General features: G+C 36.7%; 1 protein-coding gene across 2 annotated transcripts in view; it reads left to right on the forward strand.

Moving 5' to 3' along the window:
* The window catches only part of LOC132156092 (chromodomain-helicase-DNA-binding protein 2-like), a 28,693-nt gene that overhangs the window by 3,458 nt on the left and 10,113 nt on the right, over positions 1–15,122 (forward strand). For both annotated transcript variants that reach the window (XM_059564926.1, XM_059564927.1), the window contains 18 exons: positions 1,414–1,648; positions 1,732–1,818; positions 2,126–2,187; positions 3,215–3,331; positions 3,758–3,919; positions 4,881–5,017; positions 5,120–5,345; positions 5,487–5,587; positions 7,241–7,282; positions 7,377–7,546; positions 7,665–7,789; positions 10,481–10,697; positions 10,793–10,882; positions 10,998–11,188; positions 13,734–13,922; positions 14,087–14,249; positions 14,331–14,483; positions 15,014–15,085. In XM_059564926.1, coding sequence (XP_059420909.1) covers positions 1,414–1,648; positions 1,732–1,818; positions 2,126–2,187; positions 3,215–3,331; positions 3,758–3,919; positions 4,881–5,017; positions 5,120–5,345; positions 5,487–5,587; positions 7,241–7,282; positions 7,377–7,546; positions 7,665–7,789; positions 10,481–10,697; positions 10,793–10,882; positions 10,998–11,188; positions 13,734–13,922; positions 14,087–14,249; positions 14,331–14,483; positions 15,014–15,085 — 2,539 coding nt within the window. The remainder of the gene's footprint in view (positions 1–1,413; positions 1,649–1,731; positions 1,819–2,125; positions 2,188–3,214; positions 3,332–3,757; positions 3,920–4,880; positions 5,018–5,119; positions 5,346–5,486; positions 5,588–7,240; positions 7,283–7,376; positions 7,547–7,664; positions 7,790–10,480; positions 10,698–10,792; positions 10,883–10,997; positions 11,189–13,733; positions 13,923–14,086; positions 14,250–14,330; positions 14,484–15,013; positions 15,086–15,122) is intronic.

The following is a 15,122-nucleotide window of genomic DNA, read 5'->3' on the forward strand; positions in this document are numbered from 1 at the left end:
ACTTTATTTGAGGTGTTTGTAAGGCTTACAGCTACACAAAAAGCACTGCTTGGTTTCATCTCTGTGTGAGACTGGTTTCATTAAATGGCTGAAAGTCCTCAGTCACAAAATGGCTCTTGCTTTGTACTGCAAAGCTTGTATTAGTTGCTGCATTACATACAAGCTTCTTGGAACTACAGGAAGCTGAAGCAGGAAGTCTTTTAGAGGTCAGGTGATCTCATCCTTTGATTTCATTGGGCCTTCCCGTTGCTAGCAATAAGCAGCCAATGAGAATTCAGTTGAGAGGTTAGGACCACCCATACGTGATGTCATTACCCATATAAGCACAGTCTAGCTTGTACTGCTGCTCTGTCAGCAGATGTTTCATTTCCTGAGCACATGACACGTGTTTATTTCTAGCAGTGCATTCCATTATAGGACTGGATGTGCTAGCTTTCACAGCCAGATCTGCGTTATGGTTTCCCATGAATGCCATCTATCAAATTAAATGAGCTTTACTGAGATACTTTCACTTTAGGTTTAAGGAAAGATATAGTGCATAAATGTATATAAGAATAGTTCAAAGTAGTTTTCACATTTTAGTGTCACGGTTCATTTTTTAACTGTAAGGTAGATAAATAGTTTCATTTTTAGTAGGAGGGCCTGTTTTTCTTTTTTCAGGAGGAAGCAGTTGAAATTATTTTTAGACTCAAAGGGCAAAAGGACAGAAGCGGTCGGGCACAAAATGACCTGCTGGTTGCTTTGAAGGTTTATTTATTTATTGAATTATTTGGTTTGCACATTGAAATACCTTTATTTTGAAATAAAATTGCATACAATCAATTTAACAAATCAATAAATCACATTGTATATAAATGTCATATACTCAGTTGCGCATGTTAAAAAAAATGCTTGCTTTCAATGAATTATTCCACTTTGACAGTTGTTGTGAATTTGTCTGTTTGTCATTTAAGTAGCTTAATTTTAAAGACAAGGAATGTTAATTCCAGCTAAGAGTTTTCCATGCATTGTATTGGATTTCCCCATTCCCAGTTTCCAAAATCCTTGGAATGCTTTTGTTTACACTGACAAAGACTCAGCGTGGTTTAAGACTTTACACTTGGAAGATTCAGCAATTATTTTTTTTTTGGACTGAGATTAGATTTAGTTTAAAAGACAGACTTATCCATTTCAAATTGGTAAATAATAATAAAAATAAATAAAGAGAAGAAAAGATGGGTAATTCAGTGGTTTAATATTAAGAAAGTTAAAATACAAAAATATAGATATAAACTACAAATTTACATATTGACAATTCATAAGATTTAGATGATATTTTTGCCAATAACTGAGATTTTGAACAGGACTCCTACTTTTTAGAACAACTTCACGGGTTTTCATTGTTTCTCAACATGCACATCTTTAATGTTATAGCAATTCAGCTTCAGAGGAATCGAACCGCTCTGGATCGGAGTCTGGGAGTCAGTCAGAGAGTGAGCAAGGAAGTGATAGAGTTCGTTCCCAGCGTTCAGAGTCCAACAGCACTTCTGATTCTGAGAGCCACTCTGAGTCAGGCAGTGAATCCACTGGGTCCAAATCCCATCAGACCTCAACGCAGGACAAAGACAAACCGGTCAAGAAGAAAGACAGCCTGGCAGATGTGAAGAAGGTACAAAAATAGGCCAGCCTGAACATTAGGATCAATCAGTTATTCAGTGGATTTAAAATTAATGATGTTCCTAATTATCATAGATGTGGGAGGAACATCCAGATATTTATGGTGTTCGAAGATCCAGTCGCAGCAGACAAGAGCCTGCTCGGCTCAACATCGGAGCTGAGGTAGGCTGGCTGTATGTAACTCGACACTGACCCCTAGCGGTTTGTTTTTGTTTTGTATTTTCACGTACTGCGTTGACATTCACGGTAAGTTGACATGTTCTGCATCTTGTACTAAAGTAATTGCAGACATGGTTCCTTAGTAAAGCGTATATATTTATGTTTGGCTCTAGACCCGGAACTGATCAGGCTTGGCAGCTCAAGTCGTGTAAACATACTCCCTTGTGTTGAAAGCTTTATTTCTTTAATCTGAAACATGACGTGTCCATGCCTTGTAATCTAGTGCTGTGTATTCAAAATGGATTTCTAGGGCAGCAGTGATTCAGAAAGTGAAAGTCCCAAAAGAAAAGGCTCACGGCAGAAAAAGAAAGAGTAAGTGTACTGGAAGAATTTAAATGGGTGTTTCACTCTCCTTTTTCAATATTTTGTTTACCAATGCGTGCTTGAAGCCCCCCCCCCAACACCCAATGAATATCTCCATATGTAATATTTAGATTCAACCATATTTTTGCATGTAAATGTCTGTTAGGCAGTTGTTTTCATTTACACTAAATACATTGAAAAGTGTAATTTAAGTTCTTAAATACTTTTTAAAATAAACAGTCATTCTTGTAAGTAATTGATTGATTTTATATAGTGTATATATATATATATATATATATATATATATATATATATATATAATATACTGCTTGATATGAAGTTTTGAGATTCACAAATTAAGTATGAGTAATAAGTATATAGAGTAATCGAAAAATTAAGTTTACTTGTTAACCATTAATGTAAACATTTTAATTTCGAATATTTGATTTATTATAAAATGCAGTTCATTAGTTCTGAGTACATTCAAAAGTTTGGGGTTTGTAAGATTATTATGATTATTAATGACTTATTTTATTCAGCAAGGATATGATTGATTCAGTTGATTTCTTCAAATGGGACACTTATATTTTTTATGTTATGTATTTCTATTTCAAATAATGTTTTTATTTATTTCTTTTACTTTCTGTTCATCAAAGAATCCTGAAAAAAATTGGTCACGCTTTCCACAAAAATATTTAGAAGCACATCTCTTTGCAACATTGATAATAATAATAATAAAATGTTTCCAAATCAGCATGTTAGAATGATTTCTGAAGGATCACATGGCACGGATATTTTTTGATCAAATAAGTGCAGCCTCTGTAAACATGAGACTTCTTTTCGAAACAAACAAGATAACCATCTTACCAACCCAAGCTTTTGAACAGTACTGTGCATGCACTGAAGCGTCTCTTGCAGCATGTATAATTGCCTGCATGATGGGGAAGCAGTGAAACTGACTGGCTTGCAGCTTTACGACAGGGTAGGAGCTAATAGAGGTCCAACAGATGAACCTGTGGTATTTCTGTGTTAAAAGAAATACCTGGAAAGATGATGACTCAAATGACGAAGAGGATGTAGAGGAAGAGGCCAGCAGTTCAGAGAGTGAGCAGGAAGAGAAAAAAGTTAGATCCAGACGACTTCCTGCTAGAAGGTAAGAGTGTAGCGAAGCCTGGCCTTCAGACAGCGCATCGTAAACTATTAAATGAGAGCCTTATTAAATGCAAATGATGGTGGCTCATTTTTAATTACTATGATTGCGCTACAATTATTGGTGTGACTTTCTTTGTTCTATCAGAAATGAACATATGTGTCCTAAATTTTCAAAGCATGTATCCTACTTTTTGCATAATGATGAATATAACAAATTCAAATTTTGATTAATTTAAGTAATATATGAAGAAATAGAACTGCTATAGAAGTCGGACAGCTGTCTCAAGGCTATCGGCTTATAAGTCAGGCTGATAGGTGTGTAAAGGCGCTACACTAGCAGACACATCAGGGACGAGGAACAAAAGGCAAAAGCCTAGCATGGTCAATGAGTGTATACATGCGTTTGTACTTCTCTTTCCCTTCCCAGACCACAGACAAAATCATCTGGCAGGCAGCAGTCCCAGAAGGGACGGAAACAGAGGAAGCAGGAGTCCTCAGATGAAGAAGATGAGGATGATGATGATGATGATGATGATGATGAGGATACCCCAAAAAGACAAACAAGGCGGCGGGCAGCAACTAAAGTCAGGTATGGATCGTTCCTATAAAGTAGTTTATGTTGAGCTCATGTATTGGGGATGCCATACTTCTGCCAAATATAGTCATTTATTCAAATATAATCATTAAATATGTACAATAAATACACCTATATATTTCCTAAGTTCATTCTGATGTTTTTTTAATGTAGGGGGTAAAACACTTACATTTTACCTATTTAAAAAAAGTCTGAATAATAATTAAGAATCACTCACTTATCTATTTCTTTTTTTCTATTTTTTTAATCCTATTTTTAGCAAAGTAAACAGCCTTTTAGTTTAATCCTACTAGAAAATATAATCAATATGATGCATCTGGTCTTTGAGGAGCATTAATCTGTACATCGCTCAGTTATAATATATTGTATTGCATTGGGTTATTTGTTTTGTGCCCCACAATAAAAACTACAAATATATTTGATCATAAAACTAAGCATTTAAATAACATCTTACTGGATATTATTGGAAGAAATAGAGTAACAACTAATATTTATAGGCATTTTACACAAGTAGACTGTTGTACTGTAAAGATCTTGTTGATTTACATTATAAGCTATAAAATGTAATCTCATAATTTCATAAATATCAGCAACTGCACCAAATTCCATATATTTACTTGGTTTGGCTCTAAGAATATTTTTCCTCCTCTGATGCATCAAAAATGATAATGGACAGAAAACATACATGCAAACTTTATATATATTTTGAACTTCTTTCAAATGTCAGTCTTTACAGGCAGGGTTCATTTATTTAAAAAATTTTTTTTTACACCAAATCACATTTTTAGAGTCAATAAATTGTCCTTGAACTCGGTATTAAAAAAACCCCATACAAACTAGCATTAAGTAGGGTTTCTTTCTTTTTCTTTTTTTTTTTCATGGACATTTTTAGTTGTGATTGACCCATAAAGTATTGGGACTTGTCGAAGTAGTAATGTTAAAGCATGTGTTGCAGTTACAAGGAGGACCAGAATGATTTTGAGACGGACTCTGATGACCTTATTGAAATGGCAGAAGGAGCCGAGGAGCAACAGGATGATGACAGTGAGACCATTGAAAGGGTCCTTGAGACCAGAATTGGCAAAAAAGGAGGTAAAAACCTTAGGTTTTTCTTTTCATACTTAATATTCTGTGATACACACCAGCTATTGTGCTTGTTTTCTAAAGCCCTTGATTTTTCTCCACCTTTTCCAGCTACTGGAGCTTCCACGACCCTGTATGCTATTGAGGAAAATGGAGACCCTGGAGCAGACTTTGACCCTGAGAAAGACGAAGGGGAAACTCAGTTCCTCATCAAGTGGAAGGACTGGTCCTACATCCACAACACTTGGGAGAGTGTGGATTCCCTCACTCAGCAGAAAGTCAAAGGGATAAAGAAGTTAGAAAACTTTAAGAAGAAAAACGAAGAGCTTAATACTTGGTCAGTGCTCATAGACATGAGATATATCCATTTTTTTATGATCTCTGGAAGAAACTGGCATCTTGAAGCCAATGATATTGAATGCCATTTTTACAAATTAACTGACAGCAAACATTGAAATTTTGATTTTTGTTTCTTCAGGTTGAATAAAGCATCACCTGAAGATTTAGAATATTACAACTGCCAGCAAGAACTTACCAATGACCTGAGCAGGCAATTCCAGATAGTAGAGAGAGTGATCGGTAAGAGATGACTCGAATAGGACAATCCTGGAAAACTTTTACTATCAGCTCTGGTAATGCTTTTTTTTCCTGCCGCATCGATCAGACAACACCGATCCGAATCCGATACTGTGTGTATACTATTCTGTGTTATTGTTAAAGGGGTCATATGATGCGATTTGAGTTATTCCTTTCTCTTTGGAGTGTTACAAGCTCTCGGTGCATAAAGAAGATCTGTAAAGTTGCAAAGACTAAAGTCTCAAATCCAAAGAGGTATTCCTTATAAAAGTGAAGACTCGTCCACACCCTTCTAAAACGGCCCATTCAAACCCCCCCCCCCCCCCCCCCCAACATCATGTCACTGTGAGGAAGATTTGCATAACGACACCCAGATGTTCACGCAAAGAAGGCATACCTTTTATTCTCATTGTGGTATTGTTGTTGCCGCTGCCGCCATGTCGTATAGATGCTGTGCGTTTCACTGAGAAAGCAAAACTACTTTGTTTGGTCTTCCAAAAGAGGGCAAAAGAGGATATCCACTTCGTCATGCCTGGAACTAATCCGTTCTGGTCGCTGAGGAAATACATCAACTTTACACTGTGGATCGCAGATGGGTTTTATGTTTGTCTCGTTGCTCTGACCAGACAGGGCATCACAATATGTTAAGGGGCGTAACATTTCCGTCACACGCTTGAGGTATTCGAAATGCACTTTAGGTATTCGTATCACAAATGCACTGAATAGCTGGCCAATCAGAGCACACCTCGCTTTTCAGAGCGATGAGCTTTGTAAAAATCGATGCATTTCAGTAGGCGGGGCATAGAGGAGAAACAATAATTTACTGTAATAATGTGGAAAATGTGTTTTTTGAACCTTAAACCACATAAACACATTGCAGTACACCAAATACACAAAATAATGTTCTTTTTTAGCAACGTCATATGACCCCTTAAAGTCCCACAAAAAGAACACAAACTTTCTAAAACACCATAAAGTTTTCTTGCACTATAGTTTTCTAAAGCTTTTCCATAGTTTAATGTGAGGTACAGATTAATATTTAAGTGGTTAAATACAAGTTCACGTAAACTCTTTTCTCCGCTGCTACTGTCTGTCATCTTCCATTCAGTCAAGATGATGAAACTCTCCAAGATGATTCTGTGTTCTTGTTATTATACTTTTGTAGAAAAAGTTTAATGGTTTTGAATAAAGGACTCTATTTTGCTGGAGTTTAGTGCTGTTTGTATATCATGTTACAAGCTACCGGATGTCTGTTTTTCATGAAAGTATTTTACAACAATACAAAGAGCAATGTGTAACATTTTAACAGATTTAGTCCTACATGTATTCACTTTTATTTGTTCCCCTCTAGATTGGGAAGTGTTAAGGTTTTAAAAAATGATTGAGCACTCAAGATTTTTCTAGAGTAACTTTTGCTGCTTTTTTTCATTTGTTATGTTTCTTTATAATGAAGTGGATGGTGTTTAACACACAAAAGAGTGATGATCAGGTCAACACACTGAGGTATAGAGATTCAAACACTTGATTTAAAAAAAAAAACTGCGCTGGGAACAGTGTCATCCGACACCCAGAATGTTTGGTGTTTTATTTGGTTTATTAGTGTAATGCAATGTATTATGAGCTGTTATTCATTTTCTTTTTCTCTCATTTAATCAGCAACAAGAACTGGGAAGACACAAGCTCCTTCAGACTCACCTTGTAAGTCTGCTGCTTTTGAAATTGCACTATATCTGATCTACTCGGTCAATGGAAATGGTTACTACTTTAATCATTTTCTGTCATGTCGCAACAGCCCATAAAAGCAGTTCCAGTGAGCCAGAGTACCTGTGTAAGTGGATGGGGCTGCCGTATGCCGAGTGCACTTGGGAGGAGGGCGCATTAATCGGAAAGAAATTTCAGGCTTGCGTTGATAGTTTTCAAAACAGAAGTGCCTGTAAGACTATTCCTTCCAAAGATTGTAAGGTGAGCATGACATTGAGTTCTGATGGAGCTTTGCTTTGCTGATTTGGGAAAAGGTGTTGAAGCATAGTGCCATGCTGTTATGTGAACCATGTCATCTCTTTTTTTTGCCAAATGGAAGGTATTGAAACAGAGGCCCAGATTTATGGCCTTGAAGAATCAGCCTTCCTACATTGGAGATGAGATCCTTCAACTCCGAGATTACCAGTTAGATGGAGTGAACTGGCTAGCTCACTCCTGGTGCAGGTGAGTAATGGACAAGTGGAGCTTTTAGAAGGAATTTATTATTTTCTATTACGGATGAAGTACAGGCATTCACTTTGTGTTCAAATATTATTTCTGTGCATTAAGTCTTGAATTATAAAAGATATCTGATAAATGTGCTGTTTTATAATAAAATAACTTTTAATTGAACAACAGTATGAACAAGAAGAGGAGTTAAAAAACTAGAAACACTTCAAGGTTACATGTCTTTTTTTATTAAATACATTTTAAATATCATTAGCTAATATTAATATGTAACCTTATTTAATAAGATTTTAAAAAATTAATAATTTATTAATAATTAATATTTTAATAGCTTGATCCTATTCCATCTCATCTCCTTCAAGCCATTTCTCCTGTAGTTGGACCTGCACTCACTCACATCATCAACACATCCCTCCACACTGGTGTTTTTCCCTCATCATTTAGACAGGCACATATAATTCCAATACTTAAGAAACCCAACCTCAGCCCATCTCTTTTAGAGAACTACAGACCAGTTTCCCTTCTTCCTTTCATTGCAAAAACACTTGAACGAGCTGTGTTCAACCGAGTCTCTACATTTCTCACAAACAACAATCTCCTTGACAGCAACCAATCTGGCTTCAGAAGTGGACATTCAACTGAGACTGTCTTGCTCTCAGTTGTTGAAGCTCTAAGACTGGCAAGAGCAGAATCCAAATCTTCAGTACTTATCCTGCTTGATCTATCCGCTGCTTTTGACACGGTTAACCACCAGATCCTCCTATCAACCCTACTGGCAAAAGGCATCTCAGGAACCACACTTCAATGGTTTGAGTCTTACCTATCAGATAGGTCCTTCAAAGTATCTTGGAGAGGTGAGGTGTCCAAGTCACAACATCTAACTACTGGGGTGCCTCAGGGCTCAGTTCTTGAATCACTTCTCTTCTCTGTCTACATGGCATCATTAGGTTCTGTCATTCAGAAACATGGCTTTTCATACCACTGCTATGCTGATGACACTCAACTCTACCTCTCATTCCATCCTGATGATCCGACGGTTGCTATTCGCATCTCAGCTTGTATAACAGACATTTCTTCCTGGATGATGGACCATCACCTTCAACTCAACCTTGCCAAGACAGAACTGCTTGTGATTCCAGCAAACCCATCGTTTCATCACAATTTCACCATCAAGTTAGGCACATCAACCATAACTCCTTCAAAAACAGCTAGAAGCCTTGGAGTTATGATTGATGATCAGCTAACTTTCTCAGATCACATTGCCAAAACTGTCCGATCCTGCAGATTTACTTTATTCAACATCAAGAAGCTCAAGCCCTTTCTTTCGGAACATGCTGCACAACTCCTTGTTCAAGCTCTTGTTCTGTCCAGGCTGGACTATTGCAATGCCCTCTTGGCAGGTCTTCCAGCCAATTCCATCAAACCTTTACAATTAATTCAGAACGCGGCAGCAAGATTAATTTTTAATGAGCCAAACAGAATACACGTCACACCTCTGTTTATCAATTTGCACTGGCTTCCAATAGCTGCTCGCATAAAATTCAAGGCACTGATGTTTGCCTTCAAAACTACCACTGGCTCTGCACCCATTTACCTAAATTTGTTACTTCAGACTTATGTGTCCTCTAGAAGCTTGCGTTCTGCAAGTGAACGTCGCATGATTGTGCCATCCCAAAGAAGCACAAAGTCACTTTTACGGACTTTTAAATTAAATGTTCCCTCCTGGTGGAATGACCTCCCCATCTCAATCCGAGCAGCTGAGTCCTTAGCCATCTTCAAGAATCGGCTTAAAACACATCTCTTCCATCTTTATTTGACCCTCTAACTTTAACACTCACTATTCTAATTCTATTCTTAAAAAAAATCTAACTATCTTTCTAATCTTTTTGTATTCTATTTTCTTTTCATTTATTATGCAATTATGTGTGTGTGTGTGTGTGTGTGTGGGTGTGTGTGTGTGTGTGTGTGTGTGTGTGTGTGTGTGTGTGTGTGTGTGTGAAAAGATCTCTAACACTAGCTTGCTCTATTCTTTTTTTTATTCTGTCGGTGTTCTTTTTTTTTTTTTTTTTGTATTTAAAATCTCATGCTACGTGTACTGTTAACCTAACTAAGACTTGTTATAGCACTTATATATCATTACTCTTTTTGTTGTTTTTGATTGCTTCCACTGTCCTCATCTGTAAGTCGCTTTGGATAAAAGCGTCTGCTAAATGAATAAATATAAATGTAATAAGTTGAATTATTGAAAAAGAGAATATTGCATATAATATCAGTGTTATTTTTAATATTATTTATATTTAGCTTTTATTTTGTTAGTTTTTATTATTTAATGTTTTTTATATTTTTGCTTTCATTTTAATTTAAGTTTAACTTATTTTGTTTTTAGGTAATTTTGTTATTCTGTTCAACTTGAATTTATTTTTTGAATTCAGTTTTAGTCATTTTATTTCGTAAGCTTAATTAATTTAGTTGGTGAGATGTTTTTTATTTTCATCTAATTTATATTTTGTTTTATTTCAGCTGTATTATTTTGATAAATGAACATGATTTGTAATAGTTTTAGTTAAATAAAACTAGTAGAAAATATTTTAAATAAAAAAATATTAGCTAATATCAAGATTTGATTTTAGTTCTTGATTTTGAATTAACCATGTTGTCTTCATCTCTGGTTTCTGTTATGTTCTGTAGGTGTAACAGTGTTATCTTAGCTGATGAAATGGGCCTGGGAAAGACCATTCAGACGATATCCTTCCTTTCCTACCTTTTCCATCAGCACCAGCTTTACGGTCCCTTCATCGTGGTGGTACCCCTGTCAACCCTCACTTCCTGGCAGCGGGAGTTTGATATTTGGGCCCCGGACATGAATGTAGTGGTGTACCTGGGAGATGTCATAAGTAGAAAGACAGTAAGCTAGTATTCATGCTGAGACAATGCAACCACAAAGAATCCAACCTGTTATTATAATACTGGTTTGAGGTATAACGCTCTGTTTTTGACCAGATCCGGGACTATGAATGGATCCACCAGCAGACAAAAAGAATCAAGTTTAATGCACTTTTGACCACATATGAAATTCTACTAAAGGACAAGGTATGATATTCATGTATCTTTGACTTAATCCTTTGTACTTGCTTCTTGTGTCATAAAAATGAGTTGTTGTTCATTATTGAGACGTTATTGAGTTAAGTCTTGTCTGTGTATGCAGGGAGTGCTGGGTAATATAAACTGGGCTTTCCTCGGAGTTGATGAAGCTCACCGACTTAAGAATGATGACTCGCTGCTGTATAAAACTCTGATCGACTTTCGATCCAATCACAGGCTGCTCATTACTGGGACCCCACTGCAGAATTCACTCAAAGAGTTGTGGTCCCTTCTGCACTTTCTTATGCCTGACAAGTAAGTACTAAGAGTCAGGGTTTGCACCATCATAATGAAAATACAGGTTCATATTTGCCATTTTTGCTCCACTAGGAAACTTGAGAGAAAATAAAAATATGAACCTTTGTTTTGTTTGAGTGTAAAGGTTAAAATGTTAGTAAAGAAACTTTTTTAAACTGTGCTTTAGAAATATATTTATTAAAGCAAAAGCTCCGTACAAATAAATTTGAATTGAAAATGATTTTGTATATTCTGTTAAGGCATCTAACATTTAATAACAGGTAGAAAAAAAATAACAAATGCAAATTAAAATATTTTAAGATATACTTTACCGTTCAAAATGGCTGCTAAAAATACACCTTCTCCAACACAGGAATAAATGATATTATTAAAATAGAAAACGGGCTATTTTAAATGCCAACAGTTTACAATACTACTGTTTTCACTGTGTTTTTGATCAAATAAATGCAGCCTTAATGAGCATAAGATACTTTTTTTTTTTCAAAAAAAAAAAAAAAAAAAAATATATATATATATATATATATATATATTCTAAACTTTTGAATCGTAGTGTATTTTAGCTAATAATTATATTAAAAGACAATAATTACAAGTAGTACTTTTTTATTATATGTTAAGTATGTTCTTAAACAGTATTACCGGGTCTGTAAACATGAATGTATAGCTGCCTTTATAATTTAGGAAGACGGTCATCATATTTGGGGGTCCATGAAGTAGGGTTGTGGCAGAGAGGAAATTTTCCCACCGTTTAATCGATGTGTGACAACGCCAGTATCACCTCTGTTTCTCCTGCTTTAAAGTGGTGGTTCAGGATTTTTGACATCGGACCTCATTAAGTCAGCCTGGTTGTTATTCATCAGTGGAGACATTTTTTTTTTTAAATTATCCAGTCTTTATATTTGGATAGATAGCCGATGCTAGGCTAGCGCGAGTCAATGGGTATATGTTAGCCAGCCATTAAAAACAGTTTTACCCGCTCCACAGTGCACCAAACGCAAATCAATTATAACACTAGACTATCGATGCAAATGTCCATTGATAGAATAATATTAGAAATCAAACTTACCTTTCATCACATTGCATTAGTTATAATTTGTTCCCAGCCTTGTCGACAGCAGCAACGGAGTGATATTGATTACCTAGGCAACCGAGTGAGCCGGTCCACACATGACGCAAGTGTATTTACCTGCCGCTGGCACACTGATCATTACTAACCGGAGCAAAGTAAAATTCCGCAGCGGCTGAGAAACTAGTTCCTTTAGGATCATTGAGATGAAAGGTAAGTTTGATTTCTAACATTATTCTCTCAACAGACATTTGCATCGATAGTCTAGTGTTATAATTGATTTGTGTTTGGTGCACTGTGGAGTGGGTAAAACGGTTTTTAATGGCTGGCTAACATATACCCATTGACTCGCGCTAGCCTAGCTTCGGCCAACTATCCAAATATAAGGACTGGATAATTTTAAAAAAAAATGTCTCCACTGATGAATAACAAACAGGCTGACTTAAAAATGAGGTCCGATGTCAAAAATCCCGAACCACCCCTTTAAAGCACCTCCTGCTGGCAGTAAACATATTTCACTTGTTATCAGAAACAATCTACTCTAGAGGGACTACTTAGCTGTTGTAATTGATTCTGTTTGGAAGTCTACCGGAAATTATGTTAGGGCCACAAAAGTGTGCATGTGCAGTAACATTTGTTTATGTTGTTAAAACCATCTATATATAAAACATGGAACTTTTATTAACAAAATAAATAAAAATAGATCATGATAGGGCAGATATATGCCTAGTATAAAAAAACAAATAACTTGCATAAAGTTTAAATAGCCTACTTCCTGTTTTGTGTACCTAAGTAAACATGTACACTATATGCAAATTGCTATTATAAAAACTTAAGCAGCAACTTTTCCAATTTCCAATATTTATGTAATTCTCAAAACTTTTGGCCACGACTGTATAATATATATAACCAAATAAATTAGAAACGTAGAACGTTTATTAGCAAAACGAGTAAGAAAGCTTGGAGGCATGGCGTACACCTTGAAGTCAAATAAAATTAATGACACAAAGTTTTAATAAAGTAAAAATAAGCAAACAATGTGGAACCAATTAAATAAGAAATGAAGGTTTAAAAAAACTTCCAAAATCACGGCATGAGTCAACAGGCTTTTCAAAATCCGAAATATTGCCAAACAGGCGGTTTTTCCTCTGCCATCGTCACCTCACTCTTCTTGTCAGTCAACTCGACTCACTCTCCTCCCTGGATAAATTAAATCTGATCTGTGATGCCACTGTCATTCGTTACACTGCATTGAGCAGCCGCGTTCAGTTTTTAATTGTAGTGTCTGTGCTTTTACTGAACTAAATGATTTTTATTACTACAAAAAATCTAAACGATTTTGGGGGTCGGTACCACGGTGGGCAAGTGGCGTAACTGGTGTTGCGGCTTAACACCGTCAACACCGTCTATCGCGGCAAGTCTACCATGAAGTCAAGAAGTTTAAAACCCCTGTTTTTTTAATTTGCCTCTTACTAGGTTTGAGTCTTGGGAGCATTTTGAGGATGAGCATGGTAAAGGCAGGGATAATGGTTATCAGAGCCTACACAAAGTTCTGGAGCCTTTTCTACTGCGTCGTGTCAAGAAAGATGTGGAGAAATCCCTGCCAGCTAAAGTGGAGCAAATCCTCAGAGTCGACATGTCTGCTCAGCAAAAACAGTTTTACAAGTAAGTGCGGTTTCATCCAATTTCACAGCTCTCTAAATCGAGTAACTCTTTGATTGAGCCAAATTTTGATTCCAGACTCTTAAGACTGCATCCAGTTGGAATGCAAGTGTTTAGAGAACATCTGTCCAGCTCATCATTGTTAATTTGTAATGGGACTTTTTCAGATGGATCCTAACAAGAAACTACCAAGCCTTGTCCAGAGGAACCAGAGGCAGCTCTTCTGGTTTTCTTAACATTGTCATGGAGCTGAAGAAATGTTGTAACCATGGTTTTCTCATCAAACAACCAGAGGAGCGTGAGAATGAAAGAACACAAGATTACATACAGGTATGGCTCTCCTAGACTGAAACCGAATGATTTTGTTCTTAGGAGACGTCATTTTCAGGTTGTTTGTTAATGTTTGTTCAGAGCTTGGTGCGCGGCAGTGGGAAACTTGTTTTGCTGGACAAACTTCTCACACGACTCAGGGAGCGAGGCAACCGTGTACTCATCTTCTCTCAGATGGTCCGCATGTTGGACATCCTTGCTGAATACCTGTCTTTGAAACGATATCCATTTCAGGTATGATCTGAACCGTACTGCAGTGTGTTAAAATGTTTATCTGTACAGCATTAAAGTAAAGACGTGGACCCTAATTAGAAAGATATCTACTAGGCGTGTGTGTGTAATTGACTGGCCGACTAGTAAAGCATTATTTAAGCTGTTCACAAATCGATTTTCCTGTGTGCCTTTGCCTGGAATAAACATCTGTGTCTGTGGAGACATTGAGAGATGTAGCTTGTATATACTTGGCTCGGGCGATTTAAGGAATCATATGTCAGGGTTGCAGTATGTCTGCTCAGACATCAAGTTCCACCAGCCTATTTTTATCCCTCAGTTCTTGTTTGGTCGGTGGAGCTTTGAGCATTAGCACAGCTTGCGTCTTAGTCTTGTTTTGGTCTGGCAAAACATCATCAGTGTCGTCATAATTTTGTGGTGACTTGGGGGGTTTTAGGATTTTATGGGAGCATATCAAGCTGAGGTGCCCTGGTTTGGTCAAAGTGCCACGCGTGAATTTCCTGAACTGTATCTGTGTGTTCTCTAATGTTCAGCGTTTGGACGGCTCCATCAAGGGAGAGATCAGAAAACAAGCACTGGACCACTTTAATGCAGAAGGCTCTGAGGTAAGATCCTAAACTATGGCATGCATGTTTGTTTTGT

Source organism: Carassius carassius, chromosome 13, assembly GCF_963082965.1.
Source record: "Carassius carassius chromosome 13, fCarCar2.1, whole genome shotgun sequence".
Classification (NCBI taxonomy): Eukaryota; Metazoa; Chordata; class Actinopteri; order Cypriniformes; family Cyprinidae; genus Carassius; species Carassius carassius.